This window comes from Oenanthe melanoleuca, chromosome 1A (genome assembly GCF_029582105.1).
Source record: "Oenanthe melanoleuca isolate GR-GAL-2019-014 chromosome 1A, OMel1.0, whole genome shotgun sequence".
In the NCBI taxonomy this organism is placed as follows: domain Eukaryota; kingdom Metazoa; phylum Chordata; class Aves; order Passeriformes; family Muscicapidae; genus Oenanthe; species Oenanthe melanoleuca.
Genome location: NC_079334.1, coordinates 21,474,112 through 21,493,559, shown reverse-complemented (window position 1 = coordinate 21,493,559; position 19,448 = coordinate 21,474,112). Strand labels below are relative to the sequence as shown.

The following is a 19,448-nucleotide window of genomic DNA, read 5'->3' as shown; positions in this document are numbered from 1 at the left end:
TGAGAGAAAATGTTACTGGTATTTTTGCTGACATCCCTGCTGCTTTATCCCTAGCTAGGGTAAAAGTAGGAAGAAATTTTTTAAATTATTTGGGATAAAACATGCATATAATGAGTCATTCAGTCCAAGTCCTGAACTGTGGCAAAACTGACTGCATTATTTTTAAGCCATCCTTGCTAAACGGATGCACACTCATAGCCTGGAAAACCTCTAGTGATGGCAAATCTCTAGTGATGGCAATTACCCAACTTCATTTGGCAGTTCGTTCTTTCAACTTAATCAGTGTTATAGCTAAAAAGTATTTCCTAATATTTAAACTGCATCTCCCCTGCTGCATTTCGGTGATCAGTAAATTGATAGTCATATGTATCATTTGTTAAATTTGCCTGCTGTAGGGGGATTTTTGGATAAAAGGTTTGACAGGAATATCTGTGCCAATCATGCATGAAGATAACTTCGTAAACTATTAAAATGCAGTCACTTCTGAAACACAGGGAATGTTTACTAGCAATGTTATACAACTATCTAGGACAGGAAGAAGGGCATACTCACAGAAATAACAATATGAATTTCAGGAAAAGGAACACTAAGATTCAGGTGTGACACTGCAGTTGGTAATCCCACTGTTTAAACAGTAAATCAGAAAATCCCATCCAAAAGAATTTATTCTAAAACTTTACCAGAGAAGTGAATATCTTCTTTGGAGTTATATGTGGGAAATGAGACTTATGCTAAGGAAATGATTAGCCAATAGTAAGCCTATAACAGAACTCAATACTTATTCTCAAATGCTGTTCAGAAACTTTGGCACCAAGCTTTTCACCTGTGTTAGTGGGGGGTGTTTTGCTTTCAAAGCAAAGACTAAAGCAGGGGGGAAATCCTCTCAGGTGACATCTCCCCCTTATCTTGACAGAACAGTGATTATTACTGCAGTAAAAAGGAAGGGTATTTTCCATTTCTGTATTCCAAATTATTTCCTGCAGCAATAACACCTTATTCATTTTTGATTTAGTATCACCAATTTAGTAGAGACAAAAAGATAAGGCTGAAACCCTGTCATCATCACACTGTACAGAATACCATCCTCTGCCACAGCAATTATCTCATGCTACTCGGGAAGCCAATAAATGTTCCCTAAAGCCATTCTAGATCCTCCCTCTGTAGTAACTCGCAAGGAAGACTCTTTGCTGAAGATGCTGAGCGTTCAAAAGAAATCCTTTGGTTTTGCACACTGTATATACGGTTCTGAAGGATGTATTGATTTTTAAGTATTCTAAATAAAGCAAATGAAAACGGATTGCGGTGGAGTGAGTTATTTCCTGCTTTTTCTCGGCAGCTGCTGACCTCGCGTGGCAATAGAGCCTCATTACAGGAGCGCACAGGGCTACCAAAAAGGCATCGGGCACCCCGCTACTGCAGCAGAGAGAATGAAGATCCAGGGAATCCGAGCAGCGACATAAAAGCCACTGTATAAACAAAGCCCTTTATAGTCTCTTTCTGTTCTCTGAAGCTGGCAGGGTTGGTATTTTAATGCTTCACGGGATGGCATGAAAGCTGAGATTTTATCCAGGGAAAAGAAAAGTTAAAAAAAATAAATAAAGCCACTAATGAGTCTAAAAAATTATTATAGAAGATTACGTGAAATAAATCAAGTTACAGCAACATCAGTTGCGATATTTCACCAGCATAAAAGTCTGAATACCCCAATGATCCCTGCTTCAGTCTTTCTTCATGTTGTTGCCTCAATCACTCTGGAACAAGCAACACTAAGTGCCTAATCTGGCCTGAAAATTTTCAACAATAGAATAATTAAGAAGGTGAAAAAAAAAACACCCTTTACTTTCAAACTGAAAAAGCTACAGTAGGTAGAGAGACCTCCAAAATACCATATTTACTTTTCATGCTGACAGTATAAGATATTCTAAACCTGCATTTGGTCAGTTTACTCAACTGGTATACTCAGATCCTGTATTCTGAGATCTCATACTCAGAATTCTCAAAACCCTATTTAAAAACACTTTTTTCCCCCCACTGCATTTTAAATTAAAATTTCAAATCTCAATATGCATCCATCGCTGAAGAAAAGAAAAATTCAAATACAAGTGTAATATAAGTAAATGTCTGCCCAGAGATAAAATTACTGTTTTATCAATTACCATCAAGCTACTACTTTCCTTTCACTGCTGGATCTTCAATGTTTCTCTTAGACTCTTATTTTTCCCCCACAAATTTCTTCCAAATCTTCTCTAAATCTTCAGTTGTTTCCTTTCAAATGTAAAAAAATAAATTCATTATTTTCTTTTTAGTTGGATGTTATTTAGACATTAAACAAAATACAGCAAACAAATGCAAAATTTGAAATTTACAATAAAATATAAAACAAAACACTTCATATAAAAAAAATTAAATTATTCATTCTCATATTGCTCTTGCTTTAATGTCTTTGAGACTGTCACAGAAACCACTGTAAAGCCTGAAGAAAGCAATATTTGCTACAAAATTTAATCAGGTTTTCTGCTCAGTGTGGATTACAGTATGCTTGACAAATACAAAAAATCCACACTACCCTGCAATTTATTGTTTCATGAAGAAAGATGTTTTAATTTTCAGATGCATAAGCAAAGGAGAAAAATTATATTTCTCCAAGAAACATTTACCTTAAATTTCTTAATTGCTGTCTTACATCTTCTTTGCCCTAAACAGTACATGTTCCATAATTTTCTTCCCTGTGGTAATAGAGTAGAAGCTATGAAAGAAAAAAGCAAACTTCAGCCATTCTATTGAAGACAAATTTTTAAATAATCAGTACATATCCTTTATTTAGATTCATATCCAATGGTTTACAATGCGACACAATTGAATGACAAATAAAAAAAATAGGCATTACTTGTTCATATTGGTGTTCTGTATTGCTAGAAAAGAAATTGCTTGCTCTGAACTACAATTCAAGAAGAAGAAGAGCCAAATCCTCAAATCATAGCTGAACCATCACTTATTGACAAATGACATTAGCATTTAACAGAAAGAGATTGCATTAGCAGACTGTCACCAACTCTTAATATTTCTCCAATCACCATTTACCATTACTTAATCCTTAACCAACAAATGCATAATTGCTTATGCTTTAAGGGTCCTGCCAAGCTCTTAATGGAGTTTCATGGATCAGCAATTTTCCACATGTCTTATTTTGGGAATCAATGGACTGGAGGCCATAACACCTGTTCACCTTGCAGAAGCTGAGCAAGGATTTATATTTACAGTCTATCCACCAACCCCTGAGATCAACACTGCCTAATGTCCTTCAACTGCCTCCACTTTTCCTTCATTTTATCAGTGCAAAGGTTGTTTGTTTGCTTCTTTTGCCTTTTCTAATGAAACTAAATATTTTTGAAGACTAGTAATGCAGTTCATGTTTCCCTTTCCTGCAACACACACACAGTTTTAGCAGACCCTCTGTGCTATAGTAGCTAAACATTAACAACATTCTGTTCAAAACAGAGTTAATATTGTTATGGAATTACAAAATGCAGCATTGCACAATATTTGCAACAAGTATTGCCTTAACAAAATAACATCAAAAATTGTGCCTAAAGGTTCACTGAAGTCACAAATGAGCCCCAAAATTTTTTTATTAATGAGCATAATGTACAAAATAACTTAATTTGACTCTAAAATCCTAGGTTGAGATTTAAATGGCTGGCTGATAGACAACCCATTCTTTTATTTGTAAAGCAACTTCAAATGAAAGAGAAATTATAAGGCATGCAAAGCACACCAAAATCCAGCTGTGGTTAAATTACATGCTGACACTCTTGTTCTAACCCCACTCAGGAGCCATGAGTAACACAGAGAGAAGAGCACTGGCTTTAGTACAGGCTGGTGATTAAATACCTCCTCTAAGTCCTGGACTCTCTCATTGCTGACATGGGCTTGAACCTGAGCTCCTGCTTCTTCATTCTGAGCAAGCATTTTAGCTGATTCCCTTTTCCAAAGAGACACACCCTGTAAAATCCCAACACCCTCTAGGGCTCAGATATTTAAAATTCCATTTCTCCTAAACACAGGAAAGTGAAGCCAAATGTGTCTAAACAGGGTTAGCTATCTGCATGACAGATCAATTGTCAAAACTTTTCAGACTGTAGGATCCCCTGATATGGGATAATTACTTCACAAGGGAGGAAGCACATTTCTGCTTTGTGTTCTTCTGGTCAATAAGCAGCAAAGCTCAACACCTTTAAAGACCAAAGTTAATATATAAATACAAATACTAGAGTCCCTTCTCCAACCACCAGAAAAATAGAAGGAACTGCATGAGCTACAACAGTAAATGGATCAGATGATCCAAATATAAATACTGAAAGACCTATGGAACAAATAGGAAGGCCTAGGCTAATAAGCCTATGGAACATGCAGCTAGAAAAGATATTTCTTTCATAAATTTATTCAGTCTCCCACCTAGGAAAATCTAAAATAAAGGATCTTGTCAGTGCCTGAATCTTGTTCAACTCATATTGCCACAACAGTTTTTAACTCCAGAAGATTCATTGTAAGGTTTATGTACAGAAATACAGTTGGTTTCACTGGTATTAGAGTAGCACAACACTGGAAATAACTTAGGCCTTCATGTGGTAAGAACATGGTAATTCTCTATTAATGTGCATTTAGACCAGACATTGGGAAAAAATTCTTTACTGACACAGGTTGCCCAGAGAAGCTGTGGATGTGCCATCCCTGCAAGTGTTCAAGGCCAGGTTGGATGGGGCTTGGAGCAACCTGCTCTAGTGGCATTGGGGCTGGAATGGGATAATCTTTAAGGTCCCTCATTGCACAAACCACTCTATGACTCCAGATGAGTCATGAGGGGTGCAAGACCAGAGGTCAAAGGCTTAACCAAGGTCCAAGAATTGCTGAAAACCTAAATGGTTCAGAGACATTTTCAGGTTTTGTAGACATTGTCTGGAGGGATTTTAAAATTATAAGGTTTTAATTGTTAACAAATTCTACTCCCTGTGTATTCACAATGCAATGGAGTTTAAAAATGTATCACTAGAAAGATACTAAAATATATAAGGAATAGCAAATTATCTCACAGTTATTACTGCTTTATAAAGAGGAATAAAAATTATGAGGCTGTGCTAATTTTATGCTTCGTTCTGCAGATGAATGAAGATTTTCTGTCTTAAAAACATTTGCATTCCTCTCCTTTAAAGCAATTTTCAATTTTGCTGGATGCAGCACAATTGCATCTACTCTTTCAGCTGCAATGGGTTGTTGAAATTGAGCTATTGCCCAGCACCTGCTCTTAGTCAGACAGCTGAAATCAGAGGTTAGGGGAAAAAATAAAGATTTTTTTGTCATTGTAATGCAAGTCTCCTTTTAGCTTTGCTGCAGTCAGTGTTCAATTATGTTCTGTAACAACCTCCATTACTAGAGCCAGTGTTTTTCTGTTCTCTGTGCATACATTAACTTCCTTGTTCACATGTGAGAGCCTTCTTAGCAAAGCAGAGTCTTAAGAGATATTTACCCACAGACTTCATGAATCCCTATCTTTTCTGGACTGTTGAGAACCCTAGTGTTCAAATGCATCTTCATTTTGAATGCTCAAAAGGTAACTGGTACAATAGAACTTAAATTATCTCCCAGTGAAGGTCTGATAGGTCAAAATTAACCTGAAATTCCATCTAGTCTGTTGAATACAAAGCATCGAACAAGTAACAATGAAGGGCTCCCACGTAACTTTTTATCCTATTTTTACAAGCTCTGAATCCTTCTCCCTCAGAATTTTTATCAGTTCACTGCATAGACCAGAAGTTTAAGGCTTCATCAGAAGAAGGAATCAAGACCCTACATCTGTAGGAAGAAAGCCACAAAGACTTTGACCAGCAAGGCTCAGCCACAAATGGGAAGAAAGTAGCTGGTGTGAGCAGCTACTGGGGAGGCAGGAGCAGGAGCCTTGCTTCTGAAGCAGGAAGTAAATGGACAGAGGGCTCTGAGACAGAGGCCAGAGGGTGAACAACATTGAAATTCAGGGTCTGAGGAAAAGGAAATCCAGAGTAGGAAGTACTGAGATGATTAGAGTGAGGATTTGAAAGGCCTGGAGCAGAAGATATTTTATTATAATATAAATCCATTGTAATAAATTGACCTTGAAAAGAAAGGACATTATGAAGGTGAAAAATTTAGCCTGGTCTAAAAGGGAAGAGAATAGAAAACAGAGTGTTGTAAACTTTTGAAAATTTTATTAGGAGTCTCAAATATTTCTCTAGCCCTTCCTCCATTAAACCTCCAAGTCATGGAGTAACATGGTTGAATCTTAGTTTTCAGCCAAGGGAAAAAATTCTAGCTGTCATGCCTTCAGAGAAAGCTTTGAACATTCAAAGCCTAAAAAAAATAGGATATAAACCCAAACATTAACTTCTATTTTTTAATAAATCTCATTATTTGAATATAATCTGTCTTGCAGTTTTTAACACAAGATAAAGCATTAGTGAAAGCCTAGCATCTGCCTTCTAAGCAGACAGCAGCTAGAGATCCAAAAAAAGATCCCCAGCTGCTATCAGAGTCATCATCAGCACATAATGACTGGCATGCTGGAATTGTGGGTAGCTCATTTAAAGCTGTCACATATTCATGTACTCCTTGTTTGACAGATTAACCCCTTCCCTGGGATGCAGAGCACACTCAGTCCTCCCTCCCCAGCATCACCCGATCCCCTGTGCAGGAGAGCAGATCGCTCCAATAACTGCACTCGCTGCTCAGAAGGCTCAGGCCACACACAGTGAGCCCTCAGTCTGCCACAGACACTCCCCCAGGGAGAGATCCAGACACCTTTCTGGGTGACATTCCAGCTCCCTCAACAACCTGCTCTCTACTGCATTGAGGAGTATTATTAAAAATTAAATAAAGATCTCAGGGTATCTTCCCAGCGCTCTTTCAGGCTTCCATGTGCATGAGCAAGAAAATAAAGATTTGAGCTGGAATTTTTCCAGATATACACAGAATAATTACTCTCTGGAAATTATCTTCATCCTTGTGGATATGAATGCATCCTTGAGAAATCTTTCCCTCTTTTCATATTCATCAGAAGAGAGGATATAACAGTTAAAATTAGCATACTCAAAACAAGTTTACATCTTGCTGAGGTACCTACCTACATTTAGTAATTTACCACTTTCCATTGATGCCACAACTGCCATCCATTTCTATCTTCCACTCTTCCAATGGAATAGATCAGAAACAAATGGCAGATAAGCCAGATCAGTCAGAAGGGCTATTGAAACTGCCAACAAATCCTTTGGCTGATTCAACCATTTTGTAATCATCTTACATTTCAGTGCACCGACTCTCAGCCAAAAAGCCTTCAGATCTGTGTCTCAGCCCCCACCACAAAAGACCAAAATCTGAAGACCTGAACTATAATGGTGTTATCAACAGAGCTAGAGAAAGCATCCAAATTCTCACTTCTGTGCTAATAGCTCCACTCTGAAGAGAAATAAAAGCTGGTTTTGGGGGATGCCAAATGAAGTAGCCCTCAAAATAGATGAAGTATCTATTTATTCCACTGCTTGGGGGAAGTGTAAAGAATGGAAATCTACAATAACATTTACACATCCTTTCTTGCAGTTTTCACAGCTCTCCAGACATACCAGTAAATATTCGTAGTCAATCCTATAAGAATCTATGCTGATTTAAAAAGCTGCATGAACTCTGAATATTCATTCACAAGATACTTCTGATGCCGTTTTGTCACACTGTTTCCTTTTAGTAACATAAGATTTAAAAAAGAACTGATAAAATACTTTGTATTTAAGAGATTTCTTACAGAAAGACCGACTAATTCCCTTTCCTCAACATTAATGCTCTCCTGAGAAGCACTGCTTACTCCAAAGAAAGCTACAGTTCTTCCTCAGTAGCTTTTATCAGGCAGCAGGTTCAAGTTACAGGTTGTAACCTGCTCTGTTCTGAACATATCCAGAATGTTTGCACTGATAGATCAACAACTGTGAAAACAAGTCCTAGTAATATTAGTGAATCTTGCCTCAGAAAAAATAATTTTTTAACAGGTATGCTCTTTGAAGAAAATAATGAAGTGACCTGTGCAGTGCCTGACAGAATCTGGAGCACCAATTATTCCTCAGTCTAAAAGACTGCACGACCTCAGTTTAATCCCCATTGTAAAGCCTTACCTGGTGTCTGAAATTCCTTGCCTCTCCTGCTGGAGAAGCAGTTCCACCATTCTGCCTTCTGCAGCCGGATGAAATGCGAGCCACACGAGACACACGTGCAGTTTGACTGCTGGTTTGTGACCGCTGCCTAAGGGAACGTGACTTCCAATTTCAGGGCCTTGTGGCAGTCAGGGAAACTTTTCCTGCCCACCTGAGAGAAGGGGCACCTCCCATCAAAATAACCTTGTTTCATTTGAGGGAAAAATTGAATGTGTGAATGAAAAGAGTGCACTATTCCTCCTTAGCTGCTAAATACAGGATTTAACCTCATAAATACTTCTCTAGGGTAAGGGCATCATCCTCTGTTGTTGGTGTTTTGTTTTCTTTTTTGTTTAAATCCACAGGGTTCCTCTTCCCCTCTTTCTCACGTATTCAAGATGAGAGAAGCTTCAGCGAGCACAGCTACCAGCATTCCAATTTATTCAGCAGCAACCCCTGTGGACTGCTAACAGCAGACTGTGATTCTGTTTGGATTACAAGGTGCAGATAAGTCATTCCATTCTTAATCTATCACTGTCAATGCTGGTAGGGGAACAACTTATACCTGTGAGAAGTCAGGCAGAAGAAAAGATAGATTGAGTAAAAAAAATATATATATAGTGGGGTAAAAGCAACAGAGAGGATACAAGTCCATTAAGAGTTCTGTGCACACATGCATGCAGAGGTAGGAAATGAGGGAATGGGATAAAGGAAGAGGGTGTTAATATTAAAGCAGCAAGCAGGAAAGAGATATGCAGATTCCAAGCAGAAATTTTCAGCAGCAATGAAAATCTCACTTCCAACATAATCTATGGCTTCTGTTGCTGCGATCCCAGTGTAAAATCCCGGGGATGTTCGTGACCTCAGCAAATGCTGGTGGATACCACCACACTGCAGCCACGATCAATAAACCTCAAGTACATCATAATGGAGCCTCAAAGCCTTCTCTTGGAGACCTGTCAGTAAACTGGGGCAATATTACAAATAGACAACAAAGGATAATGCAAAGATTGCAAAAATGGAACAAGGCAGAGACAAGTGAATTTCTTGGAGGATGGAGTGGAAGGCAGAAAAGATGAAAGAGGAGGTAAGCTATTTAGACATAAGTGATGGAGAACATCAATAACTCACATCTGTTTTATGTGATGGAGGATTTGGGGATGGAAAACAGGGAAAGTAATAATGAAATCTTTCATTAATTTCTCTTGTCCCTTTTAAAGGAACAGTAGTGACTCCATCACTGTATTTTACTGCAAGTCATTATCAACAATTCAAGTCTGCCCACTCAGGCTAGTGACCTCCCCTTCATGTATATATCACAGAAACAATATTATTTTATGTGCATATAGAAGACTCCTTTGATTCAACTATACGTTCTCATTAATTTTATGTTATTTGCTTGCCTGGCTGGATATGTAACAGGTAATTTATCCCAGGAAAAGTAAAAGAGCTGCCTTTGAAGCAGTTACATTAAAATAAAGTGTTGATATTAAAATAACACTTGGAAAACTTTTTTTTTATACCCTTGGAATGTGCAATGGTCGAAATCATAACCCAAATACAGATGTATTACTGATTATTCTGTTCTTCTCAAGATACGCACTGCTTTCCACAGAAAGCACATTCTGTGTTCGAGAATAAACAATCCAAGTTTATATCCTAAAAAAGGTGTTTTTTAATTAAGATTGTTATTAATGGCATGCTTTCTGATGGCACAGATCTTTCAAAGATATTGCAAGGAGTGGAAAACCCAAGAAGCTTCCTGGTCCCCTTTTTCGGCTCCCACTCATCTGGACAGCTTAAGGAAGACAGAAAATCAGTCCAAAGAATAAAAATAGGGCATATAAATAGTTCAATAGTAGCTGAAGGAGAGTTTAGTAAAAATATTTTCAAAATAAGAAGAAACAAATAAAGAAATTAACCTAGTGCAGCGTGAAAGGCTAAAAAAAATAACGAAGGGGGGAAAAAAAGGAGAACGCAGCTAAGAAATCAGCAAGCAAGAGAACTTTGTCCGTGAGTACATTAACACGGCCAAGCACAAGGAAAAGGGTGCACTGGAGGAAAGGGGAGCGGATCAGCTGCCGGGCCGGCCAGGGAAGAGGCGCAGCCCCACTCGCAGAGGGTCACAGCGGCCTCGCACACGCTGTTCCGATGCCGGCGCGGCTCGGTGACTCTGAGGCTGCCGAGCACGGCTCGCAGCCCGCTGCCGCCCCGAGCCCTCAGAGCAGCCTGACCCAAATGCCGGCCGCGGGCGCCAGGGACGCTCAGGCCGGGGCAGGCCCAGCTCCCGCCGCGCGCATGCGCAGCACGGCGCACGGAGCCAGGGCGCTTCCGCACGGACATCGCGCTCCGCGGGCTCGCAGGCAGGAAGGGGAGGCTTCTCCCCGCGCCTGCCTCTCCAGCCTTGGGGCTGCCGCAGCTGCCTGCCCGTAACTTCTGTCATTTTCTGCCGTGCCCTCAGAGGGTCATTTCAGCTCCGTGCTGCAGGCCTTCTGTTTTCTACCCAATAACAAGCTGGTCTTCGATGACGTCGTTAGTTGCCGGGCAGAATTTCCCTTCGCGCCTCCCGCATCGCCGCGGCGCCCACAGGGACCGGCGGAGCGTTTGATTTGATTGACAGCACCGCTAGTGGGCGGGGAGAAACGAGCGAACCAATAATGACTCTGAGCGGCCTTGATGAGCAGGGCCCGCAGCCAATGGGGACGGGCGGGAGGTCGCTCGGTTGCCAGGGCCTCGCGGTTGCCAAGGCCGCGGCTCGGCGCGGTGGCGATCCCGCTGCCGCCGTCCGGGCCCGCCGCCGCCCCTGCCCCGGGCCGGCGCCATGGTGAAGCTCGCTGCCAAGTGCCTGCTGGCAGGTGAGTCCGGCCCGCCCGTTCCATCCGCCCCGCTGGCCACAGGGGGCTAGAGCGGGCGCTGTGGGGTGCGGCGAGGCCGGCCACAGCCCCTCGTGGAGGGGCCGGCCCGCCGGAGAAGAGGTGGGGAAAGAGGCGACGGGAGAGAAGTGAGGAGCTCGGCTGCCTGGGAATGGGAACACTGGAAGTCGTGTGTGTTGTTACCACTCGTACCCGGCCCCGCCTACCACGTGGAGTCGGGCTGTGCCCAGGGAGGGTGTGAGGTGTAGTTGGAGCGGCTGAAATCCAAGGACAGGGTCAGAAAAAGAGGGGCAAATATCCCAAGCCCAAACCAAAAAGAGTATTTCTGCGATGTGGAAAGGTGGGCGCAGACATTGGAGAAAGCTTGAAGGGAGCAGGGTAGGCAGCTGAGTCTGCCTCATTTGTGAGCCTTGCTTTGGGCTGATGTGAAAATTTCATGGCAGAAATTAGGGTGATTCTGAGAGTATGATAGAAAGGTAAAGCCTAAACAAAGAGTAGAAGGATGGAGAATGAGCACTTTACAGTGGCATCTTTTCCCCCAAAACAATTTGGAGGCTAACCTGAGAAAAAAATGAGGTGAAGACACCAGCTTATTTAGTCAGGATGGATTATGGAAGTGTTGAAAGTAAGTTACAGCTGGCTGTTACCACTTTGTGAAAAAAACTTTATTTTGTCCCCTCCCTTTGCATTGAAGCTCTGTGCAGCCTCAGCCAAAAGCACAAATCGTTTGTGTGCAGTCAACTCCCAGGTTTAACTCTTTGTTCCAAATTATTTCATCCAGAATAAAATGTTTGCCTTTTTTAACCTCAGAAGCAGCTGACCATCTACTCACACAAAGCCAGATGTGGTCTTTGGCAAAGGCAAAAGAGTTAATCTCCCTTGTGGCTCTACTGCTGTGAACAGCATGAATATCTTGTCCATCTTCTGCACTTGAAACATAGGCATCGTTTCCAATGTGGAAGTTTCCTGCTCCCAGTATACTGGCTTTGCTGAACTCTATCCAGTTTTGTTGTTTAGTGTTACTACAGGCCAATTCCATGACCATTTTAAAATCACATGAGTTCTCTTTGGATGACCTGTTAATGTCCTTAATCGTAATTGTGTCTGGAGCTGCCTTTCCAATTCTCTTGTACAAAGAACAGGAATGTCCTATGCCATATGTCATTCTCTTATGTGCTACAATAATATCCATGTATTATTTAAAATAATAAGTTAATGAAGCAGACCAGGCAAAATAGATTCTGTATTGCAGAAGAACACACTCTAGTGAAAGGAACCTAAGGTATGAGTAACCACAAGAACCTAAAGGGAACAAGAAAATGCAATTACACAGATAGGAGCAAACCCATTAGAAATGGAACTGGGAGCTCTTGTGGACCTAAGGAAATGGTTTCTATGAAGAGCCAGAATTGGGAGCTACACCAAGGTCAAAGAGAACGGGAGAAAAGGGCTCTTGTTAGCAAAACAGGGACTATTAAATTGACAATAGAAGACGATTCCTGTATTACCTTAAATGTCATTTACAGACACAAAGTAAAAAAATCTGTTGTCTGAGTTAGCCATGGAGACAGTGCACAAAGGTTTTCATTGTAGCAATACAGCTGGCAGTAGCAGGCATTTTAGAAAGACCCTACAGAATCTGGCAGAGTAACAGAAATATGGATGGAATATATACTGTGCAATGCACTGCTGGCACATGAGACTAAACTGAAAAGGGCAAGGAAACTTACTTTGAGGAAGTGTACTGGTGTGATGGACTAAAGAGGTTGGCAAAGAATAAAAAGAGGGAAAGAACACCTGGGGCTGTCAAGTGAAAAAAAGGCAACACATTAGTTAAGAATTTGTGCTGGCTGATGCCTGCACAGTTTGGAGCAATGTGTGCCTCTCTATCTCATTTTACAAAGACAGATCTAATTGTCTATTGAAATACAGAATAGCTTCCACTCAGAACAGAGTGTTGTCTTCCGCACAAGCTTGAACTGATCAGAGAACAAACAAGCTGACTTACCAGATTTTGCTGTCTAAATATTATGAGCCCAACTCAGCTCAAAGTAAGCAAGCATGCTAAAAATGTTTTAAACAAGAACTACATTTGGTTAATGCATCTAGGGGCAATTGTCACTCTCCAAAACACCCTTCCACCTCAGTAATAGTATGTGAGCAGAGATCTTTACCAATTTCCTTCAAAACACCATTAGGAAGCTGTAATGGAGTCAAAAATACAGCCCTTTCTTGGTTTATTCGTTAACAACATAATGTAAAATACTTCCTTTCTGGCTTTATTTATTAACAATGTAATGTGAAAGACTGTTCCAGGCTTGGCTGTTATGAGTGTGTCTTTAAGGGTAGAGCTTCAACCACTGAGGTATTTAATTACTGGCTCCTGTCCTTTTAACTATCCAGGCTAGCAAGACATTATGTGGAGAAATTATAAGCTCTTTGGAAGCATTAAGTCTTTGTTTAGAAAGGGTTATGATTTATGATCTTTTTAATGTAGTAATGTGGGCATATATGAGTTCTGCAGAGCCTGAGGAAATGGTTTGAAGTTGTGTCAGAGGAGGTTTAGGTTGGATATCAGGAAAAGGTTCTTCACCCAGAGGGGACTGGGCTCTGTAACAGCTCCCCAGGGAAGTGGTCACAGCACCAAGCCTGACAGAGTTCAAGAAGCATTTGTGCAATACTCTTGGTCACATGGTGTGACTCTTGGGGATGGTCCTGTGCAGGGCCAGGAGCTGGACCCAGTGATCCTTGTGGGTCCCTTCCAACTCAGCTTATTCTGTGATCCTGTGATTGCTTTGGATCTCACAGAGTTCTGTGGGAGCCAGCCAAAGCAGGCAGCTGCCAGGTTTGCCTGAAGTGTTGTGCAAGCCATATCAGAAAGGCTTGGCTCTAGAAGAGCAAAAACTAAAGCACCTTGCTTTTCCTTCCATACAGGGATGAATCAGCAGGCTCTTCTCTCCAGCCATGTGCTTTCTTTTTGACGTTTGCTTCTGTTATGCCCAGGATGCAACTAATGAGCCACCAGCAGTATTGAGTCAGCAGGGGTTGCTCTCTTAGCAGGGTCAGCAAGAAGAGTTCATTGAGAAATGTTACCAGGTTAAGCAGATTTGTCTCAGTATATAACAAGGATTTGAGTCTGAAGGAATGGGTAACCTAAGGAGAGGAAATAGCCTCCTAGGAATCCCAGTCCCTTATCACATTGCAATTTTCTCTACATGATAACATATCTGTGAAATTTTCATTCCTAGGTAAGGGCCGTGGAGTAGGCATGAATTTTAGAGCAAACAGCAGTTCCACCCTGATCTGGCAGTCCTTTGCTGTTGTGCATAGATCAGAAATCAGATATCAGCCACCAGTATGCATAGTGGCAATATTCATTTCCTTGTGTGGGTATTACCTTTTAGATGGTTTTGTGCTTCATGAGACAGTTAAATTGCCTCTATTCAGAGTTAGAGCATCCAGGCTCTTACAACGTGTGATAGGAACAGAACTGAGGAAAAATGAGATGCTCTAGTATGAAACAAAAATATTTTATGGTTTTGGTTTTGCAGGAGATCCAGCTGTGGGTAAGAGTGCTTTAGCCCAGATGTTTCGCAGTGATGGGGCTCATTTTCAGAAGAACTACACACTGGTAAGCATACAACAGGCTCAGACTGCTGTCTAAATTTTTTCTAAGATGAATGGGAAAACTGAGCAGCCTAGAACAAAATAAATGTGATTTTAAGTTGAGTCATTCCAGATGGGATCTTAGAGGATTTTCTTTCTTACACCGTAGATTCTGAAAACATCTAATGTTCTCTAAGTCTCCATTATGTACGTGCTGATGTTGAAACTTAAGGCAGAATAATACAGTTAATCTTGTGATTTTCCTGCTGAACCAATGTTTTCATAAGGTTTTGTGGTGTTAGAGAGCTCCCCCCTTTAGGGACTACTCTATGAAAAAGCACTGCTGAAGGAGAAAGCTTTTAATTCCAACTATTAAATGTGCGTGTGGACAGTGTGCTTATCACTGTGCAAACACCAAGATGTGCTGCATAGCCCCAAGATAATTATAATCTACAGAAACTGTTCCCAGATGAAGAGGATACAGTTTGCAGTCTTTCAGTGTAAGAATCAATGGTGATGACTAATCAGAAGCAGGATAAAAATAAAAGTAAATATAAGTAAAGTAAAAAAAGGAAAATATGAGTGTGGAGGAAAAAACCCTAAAGTATGTTTATTCATTGAAATAAAGATGGAAACCAGAATTTAAGGATAGAAATAGAACAAGCAAATGAGCTACAAAGCAGGATGAGATAAAAGGTGGAAGAAGCACAAATAATCTCGGTCCCATATGTTAGCTCATCACATGGTTAGTGCAAAACGTTCTAAGGCGTGCGTTAGAGCACAGTGTGAGAGTGAACATAGACCTGCAGACTTCAGCTAATACTCTGAGCTGTATATAAGCAAATCTCTTTGGTTCTCCTCCTTTTTCCCCCAGCTGAGCAAATCTAGGAGTCTTTGACATATTGGTGAGATTAGGTTACCAGAGCTGGGAGGAGTATTGCTGAGTTTCCAGCGGTCTGTGTTTGATGGAATTGTAATGATTCACAAGAATTGCCTCAATCCAATGCATGGTTGGTATACAGTTGGACAGACTCTTAAAAACTCTCCTGATCCTCATTTTCCTGATTCTTCTTGACAGACAGCGGGAATAGAACTATTGGTGAAGGCTGTATCAGTTCCAGAGACAAGTGATAGTGTGGTGAGTTTTTCTGTGACATAAATTGGGTCAGAAAGAGACATCCAGAGCTCAAGCCTCACATGTGTCTCATTCTGGTGGAAGATCACTCTGCATATTCATAGGACAATTAAGTTGCATTAAGGAAATGAGGCTGATCATGTATAATTGCTGATACTCCAGGGTTAGTTTAGTGTTAAAAATGTAATTTTTATATAATTGTATCCAACACAACATTTTATACCAAAGTTATTGCTAGCTTTATTGAGATTCTGTTTTGTCCTTTAGGGCACTAAAGTTTAGTTTGTGATTCTTGTAACTACAGAAGCCAAAGCTTATCTGTTATTTTTTCCTTAATGTCCTATACTCCCATTAATGGAATGTATGTAATTTTTTTATAAAATTTTTTTTTTATAAATAGTAGAGGTTACTGTCCCACTCTTCTGTTTCCAGTAGGGATGGAAACTAGACCTGGGGCCTTGGAAGTAACTCTTACTGCTTATACTTGAAAAATGGCTATTTATTTTCTCATACTATCTGGAGTTTTCTCAGTGCGGGATATTTGTCCCTTAGGGACATGACTGTGCTGTACTGAATAAAATGTTGGAGTTACAAGTTGCAGTATTTACTTCCAAAACCTTTCCCTACACTGCATTTTTCTTGGCAAGAGCCTCCTTTCTGTTTCCGCTTTCAGGAATTCTTCATTTTTGACTCTGCAGGAAAAGATCTATTTTCTGAAATGCTGGAGAAACTGGTAAGTCTTATGTAACAGTCCTCTTCTTCCAAAGAAGTGCTTTTGCTTTGAAGATCTGAGCTCCCCAGTCTGGCAGATGTAGCAAACTTTGTCTTTAGTGTAAATGGGAGCAATTACCTCAGTTGCCAACGCATCCTGTTCTACCTCTCTAAAACTTGTATAAGTACTAGAAGAAATACTTTCCAGAGAAAGGAAAGCAAATAGGCAGTATTCTTACAAAAGAATTAGGGATTATTAAGTGAAAATTTTTGTGTACTGTTGTTTAAAGTTATTTTTATTTCTTAGGAAAACATCTGTTTTGCTGCAACTTCAACAGTGGGAGAGGGTTTTTTTGTATTACAGTGATGTGTTTGATCCAGCAGGATTCATTCTTGTCCTTGAGCATAATCCTGCCCTTGGGTTTTTTCCTTCACGTATTTGTGACCTTCTCTGTATAGTTCTCTACTGTGTTATCTCATTTTAAGAAGCAGAATCCGTGAATTGATGTGAGCTTTCATAAGATGGTTAAGTCAACCTAATGGTTCATTGTCTACGAGAACAATTCCACTTTTGCACTTACACTAGATGTGGTTTGCAAGGGACTTCTCTAGAAGCTGGCTCAGCTTCTCAAACTGGGAGAAAGCCTTTCTACTTTTTTTTCTAGGATTAATTTTGTGCTGATTCAGCATGAAAAATCAGCTTGCCCGGGGATCAGATGAGTGAGCTGATACAAGTAAAGGGGCAGGACTGCACAGACAGGACTAGGGAGGAAAGCAAGACCACCTCTCTCAATGTCAGTGATTTAGTTGGGTCAACTGAAATGTGAAACCTCAGCCAAGGCATAGGATTCCTGGGTGTTAGGCTTTTTTTTTTTCATCTTAGCAGCTGTGTTTGCCACGTTTACAGCCTGGCTGTTGACCACATCAGTTTCATTCGAGCTGACAGTGTTCCTTTCTTGCTGTGCAGTGGGAGCAACCCAACGTCGTGTGCCTTGTGTATGATGTCACTAATGAGCAATCCTTCAACAACTGTAACAAATGGTTGGAGAAGGTTAGAGCTCAAGCAGTTGGGGTGCATGTTCCAGGTAAGAATGGGTGTGATTCTTGTTATCTGCTCCCCTCCTGTATGACAGCAGTTGTTTCTGTTGAGCTGTGGAATACAGTCAGGGGCAGACATGGCTTCCTCCAACTCATTTGCTTTTATCAAAAAGCAGATAAGACTTGAATATGTTTCCTTTTTGCAATCTTTTTTAGGTAGTTACAAACTATTCTCTACACCTCCAATTTTTTCAGCTACTTCTACAAATGTTCCAGTATTTATGGCTTACAAGTCCGCATTGATGAGCTGTTTGTTTTTTTTTTTCTTTTGTTTCATGTCTTTTTTTCTGTAGGTGTCTTAGTGGGGAATAAAACAGACCTAGCTGATCGTCGAGTTGTGGATCAGGAACAAGCACAGGAGTGGGCTGAGAAACATGGCCTGGAATACTGTGAAATGTCAGTGGTGAGTATCTGTGAGTATCTTTTCACCATCTGTGCAAGGGGATGTTTGTAAAGTTATCTTCTCTTTCAGGCAGAGAAAGATAACTGGGGACTCTCTTCTTCTTGTTTGTCATCTAACTCGGTTTTCATCCTTCTTTGGTGAGACAGAGCAGAAATAGTCAAATGCTTATTCCATCTGCAATTCACAACTCTCTTATTTCTTTACAGAAGGAAATGAAAGATTTTGAGGCCCCTTTTCACATCCTGGCAAAGTTATTCCACCAACTGTACAAAGAGAAAGTGGAAACTTTTCACTCACTAGCCTGACTGGTATGATTTATTTTTCCTCTAAGCTTCTCCTAGTACTGAGTATCCTGTTGGAATGAATACAGAGGGAAAAAAAACATGAGCTATTTGCTACTTCATGGTCATCCTCTGGTAATTCAAAATAAACTAGAAATAAGCAAGTAGAAAGACACTCTTCTGAAGCTGCTACCTCAGCATTCCTTTCATGTCCTCTAACTTGGTTCTCAGCTCATTGAAAGTCTGCTAGGTTGGAGGAGGTGGAGAGTAAAAGGGGAGGACAGAATGGAAATTGCCAGCTCTTTGCTTTGGTATCTTTTTGTCTGAACAGACTTTCTGCTGCTACAAGCAAGGATTTAGAGGTTTGGGAAAGGAGAGAGGAAGCTGGCAGGATGTTTTTGACTTCAGCCAGCCTTGATACATACGCTGCGGGGCAGGACCGATTTGGCCCTATCCCTTGAAAAGCATTTTCAGGAGGAGGCTTATTGCCCTATAATCAACACCTGGTGACTGAGATGTGTGGAGGCAGAGCTTGATTTAGGTGTGTTTCTGGAGTTGGAGACCAATTTTAACAGTGTTGCCTTTATCAGTTGCGGGATTGATACGGTGGTGACTAATGCATGTTTCTAATTTCCAGAATCTGTTTCTTTCTTTCGGCGTGGCTCGCTGTCCCTGCCTGGTGGGAGCTGTGTGGCGTCCAACCGCTGTCACTTGGTGACGCAGTGCCCTCTGCTGGTCCCAGGTCACAGGAGTTCTCCAGAGGCTGCCACCTCCCTTGAAGTGAGCAGGAAGAGCTTCCTGCGGCCACATCCAAATTGGCTTAACTGCAAAATGGAGTCAAATTGCAAGAATACCTTTTCTATTCTAAAGATAAATCTAAAACTTATAAAAAATTACCTTTTCTTCTTCATGTCTTTATCATCTTACGTATTGTTGTGTTATTTTTGTCAGCTGAATTTGGCAATAACGTTCTGATTAGGTTCAGTTCTCAATCTCAAAATCAGAGTCCTCTTATTAAAGTCTCTCTGCTTGTCATTGAATTTCAGATAAAAGACCACAGTTCTGATGTTGCTAGTGGAAACAGGACTAAGGAAATGAAAGAAAGCCTGGCTAAGTTACTCTGACTCAGCTGTGTCT

General features: G+C 40.8%; 1 protein-coding gene and 1 long non-coding RNA gene across 2 annotated transcripts; one reads left to right on the top strand and one right to left on the bottom strand.

Moving 5' to 3' along the window:
* Positions 1–532: 532 nt before the first annotated feature.
* LOC130265772 (uncharacterized) lies at positions 533–9,848 on the bottom strand. The gene is made up of 3 exons (XR_008842672.1): positions 8,187–9,848; positions 2,658–2,746; positions 533–2,265 (listed from the first exon to the last, which is right to left on the bottom strand). It is a non-coding gene; the product is annotated as an uncharacterized LOC130265772 (long non-coding RNA).
* Positions 9,849–9,865: 17 nt separating this feature from the next.
* Positions 9,866–19,221, top strand: IFT27 (intraflagellar transport 27). The gene is made up of 8 exons (XM_056515046.1): positions 9,866–11,059; positions 14,629–14,708; positions 15,762–15,821; positions 16,492–16,551; positions 17,497–17,614; positions 17,921–18,030; positions 18,237–18,338; positions 18,949–19,221. The coding sequence occupies exons 1-7, from the start codon at positions 11,026–11,028 to the stop codon at positions 18,333–18,335; spliced, it is 561 nt and encodes a 186-aa protein (XP_056371021.1). The 5' UTR covers positions 9,866–11,025; the 3' UTR covers positions 18,336–18,338; positions 18,949–19,221.
* Positions 19,222–19,448: the final 227 nt, after the last annotated feature.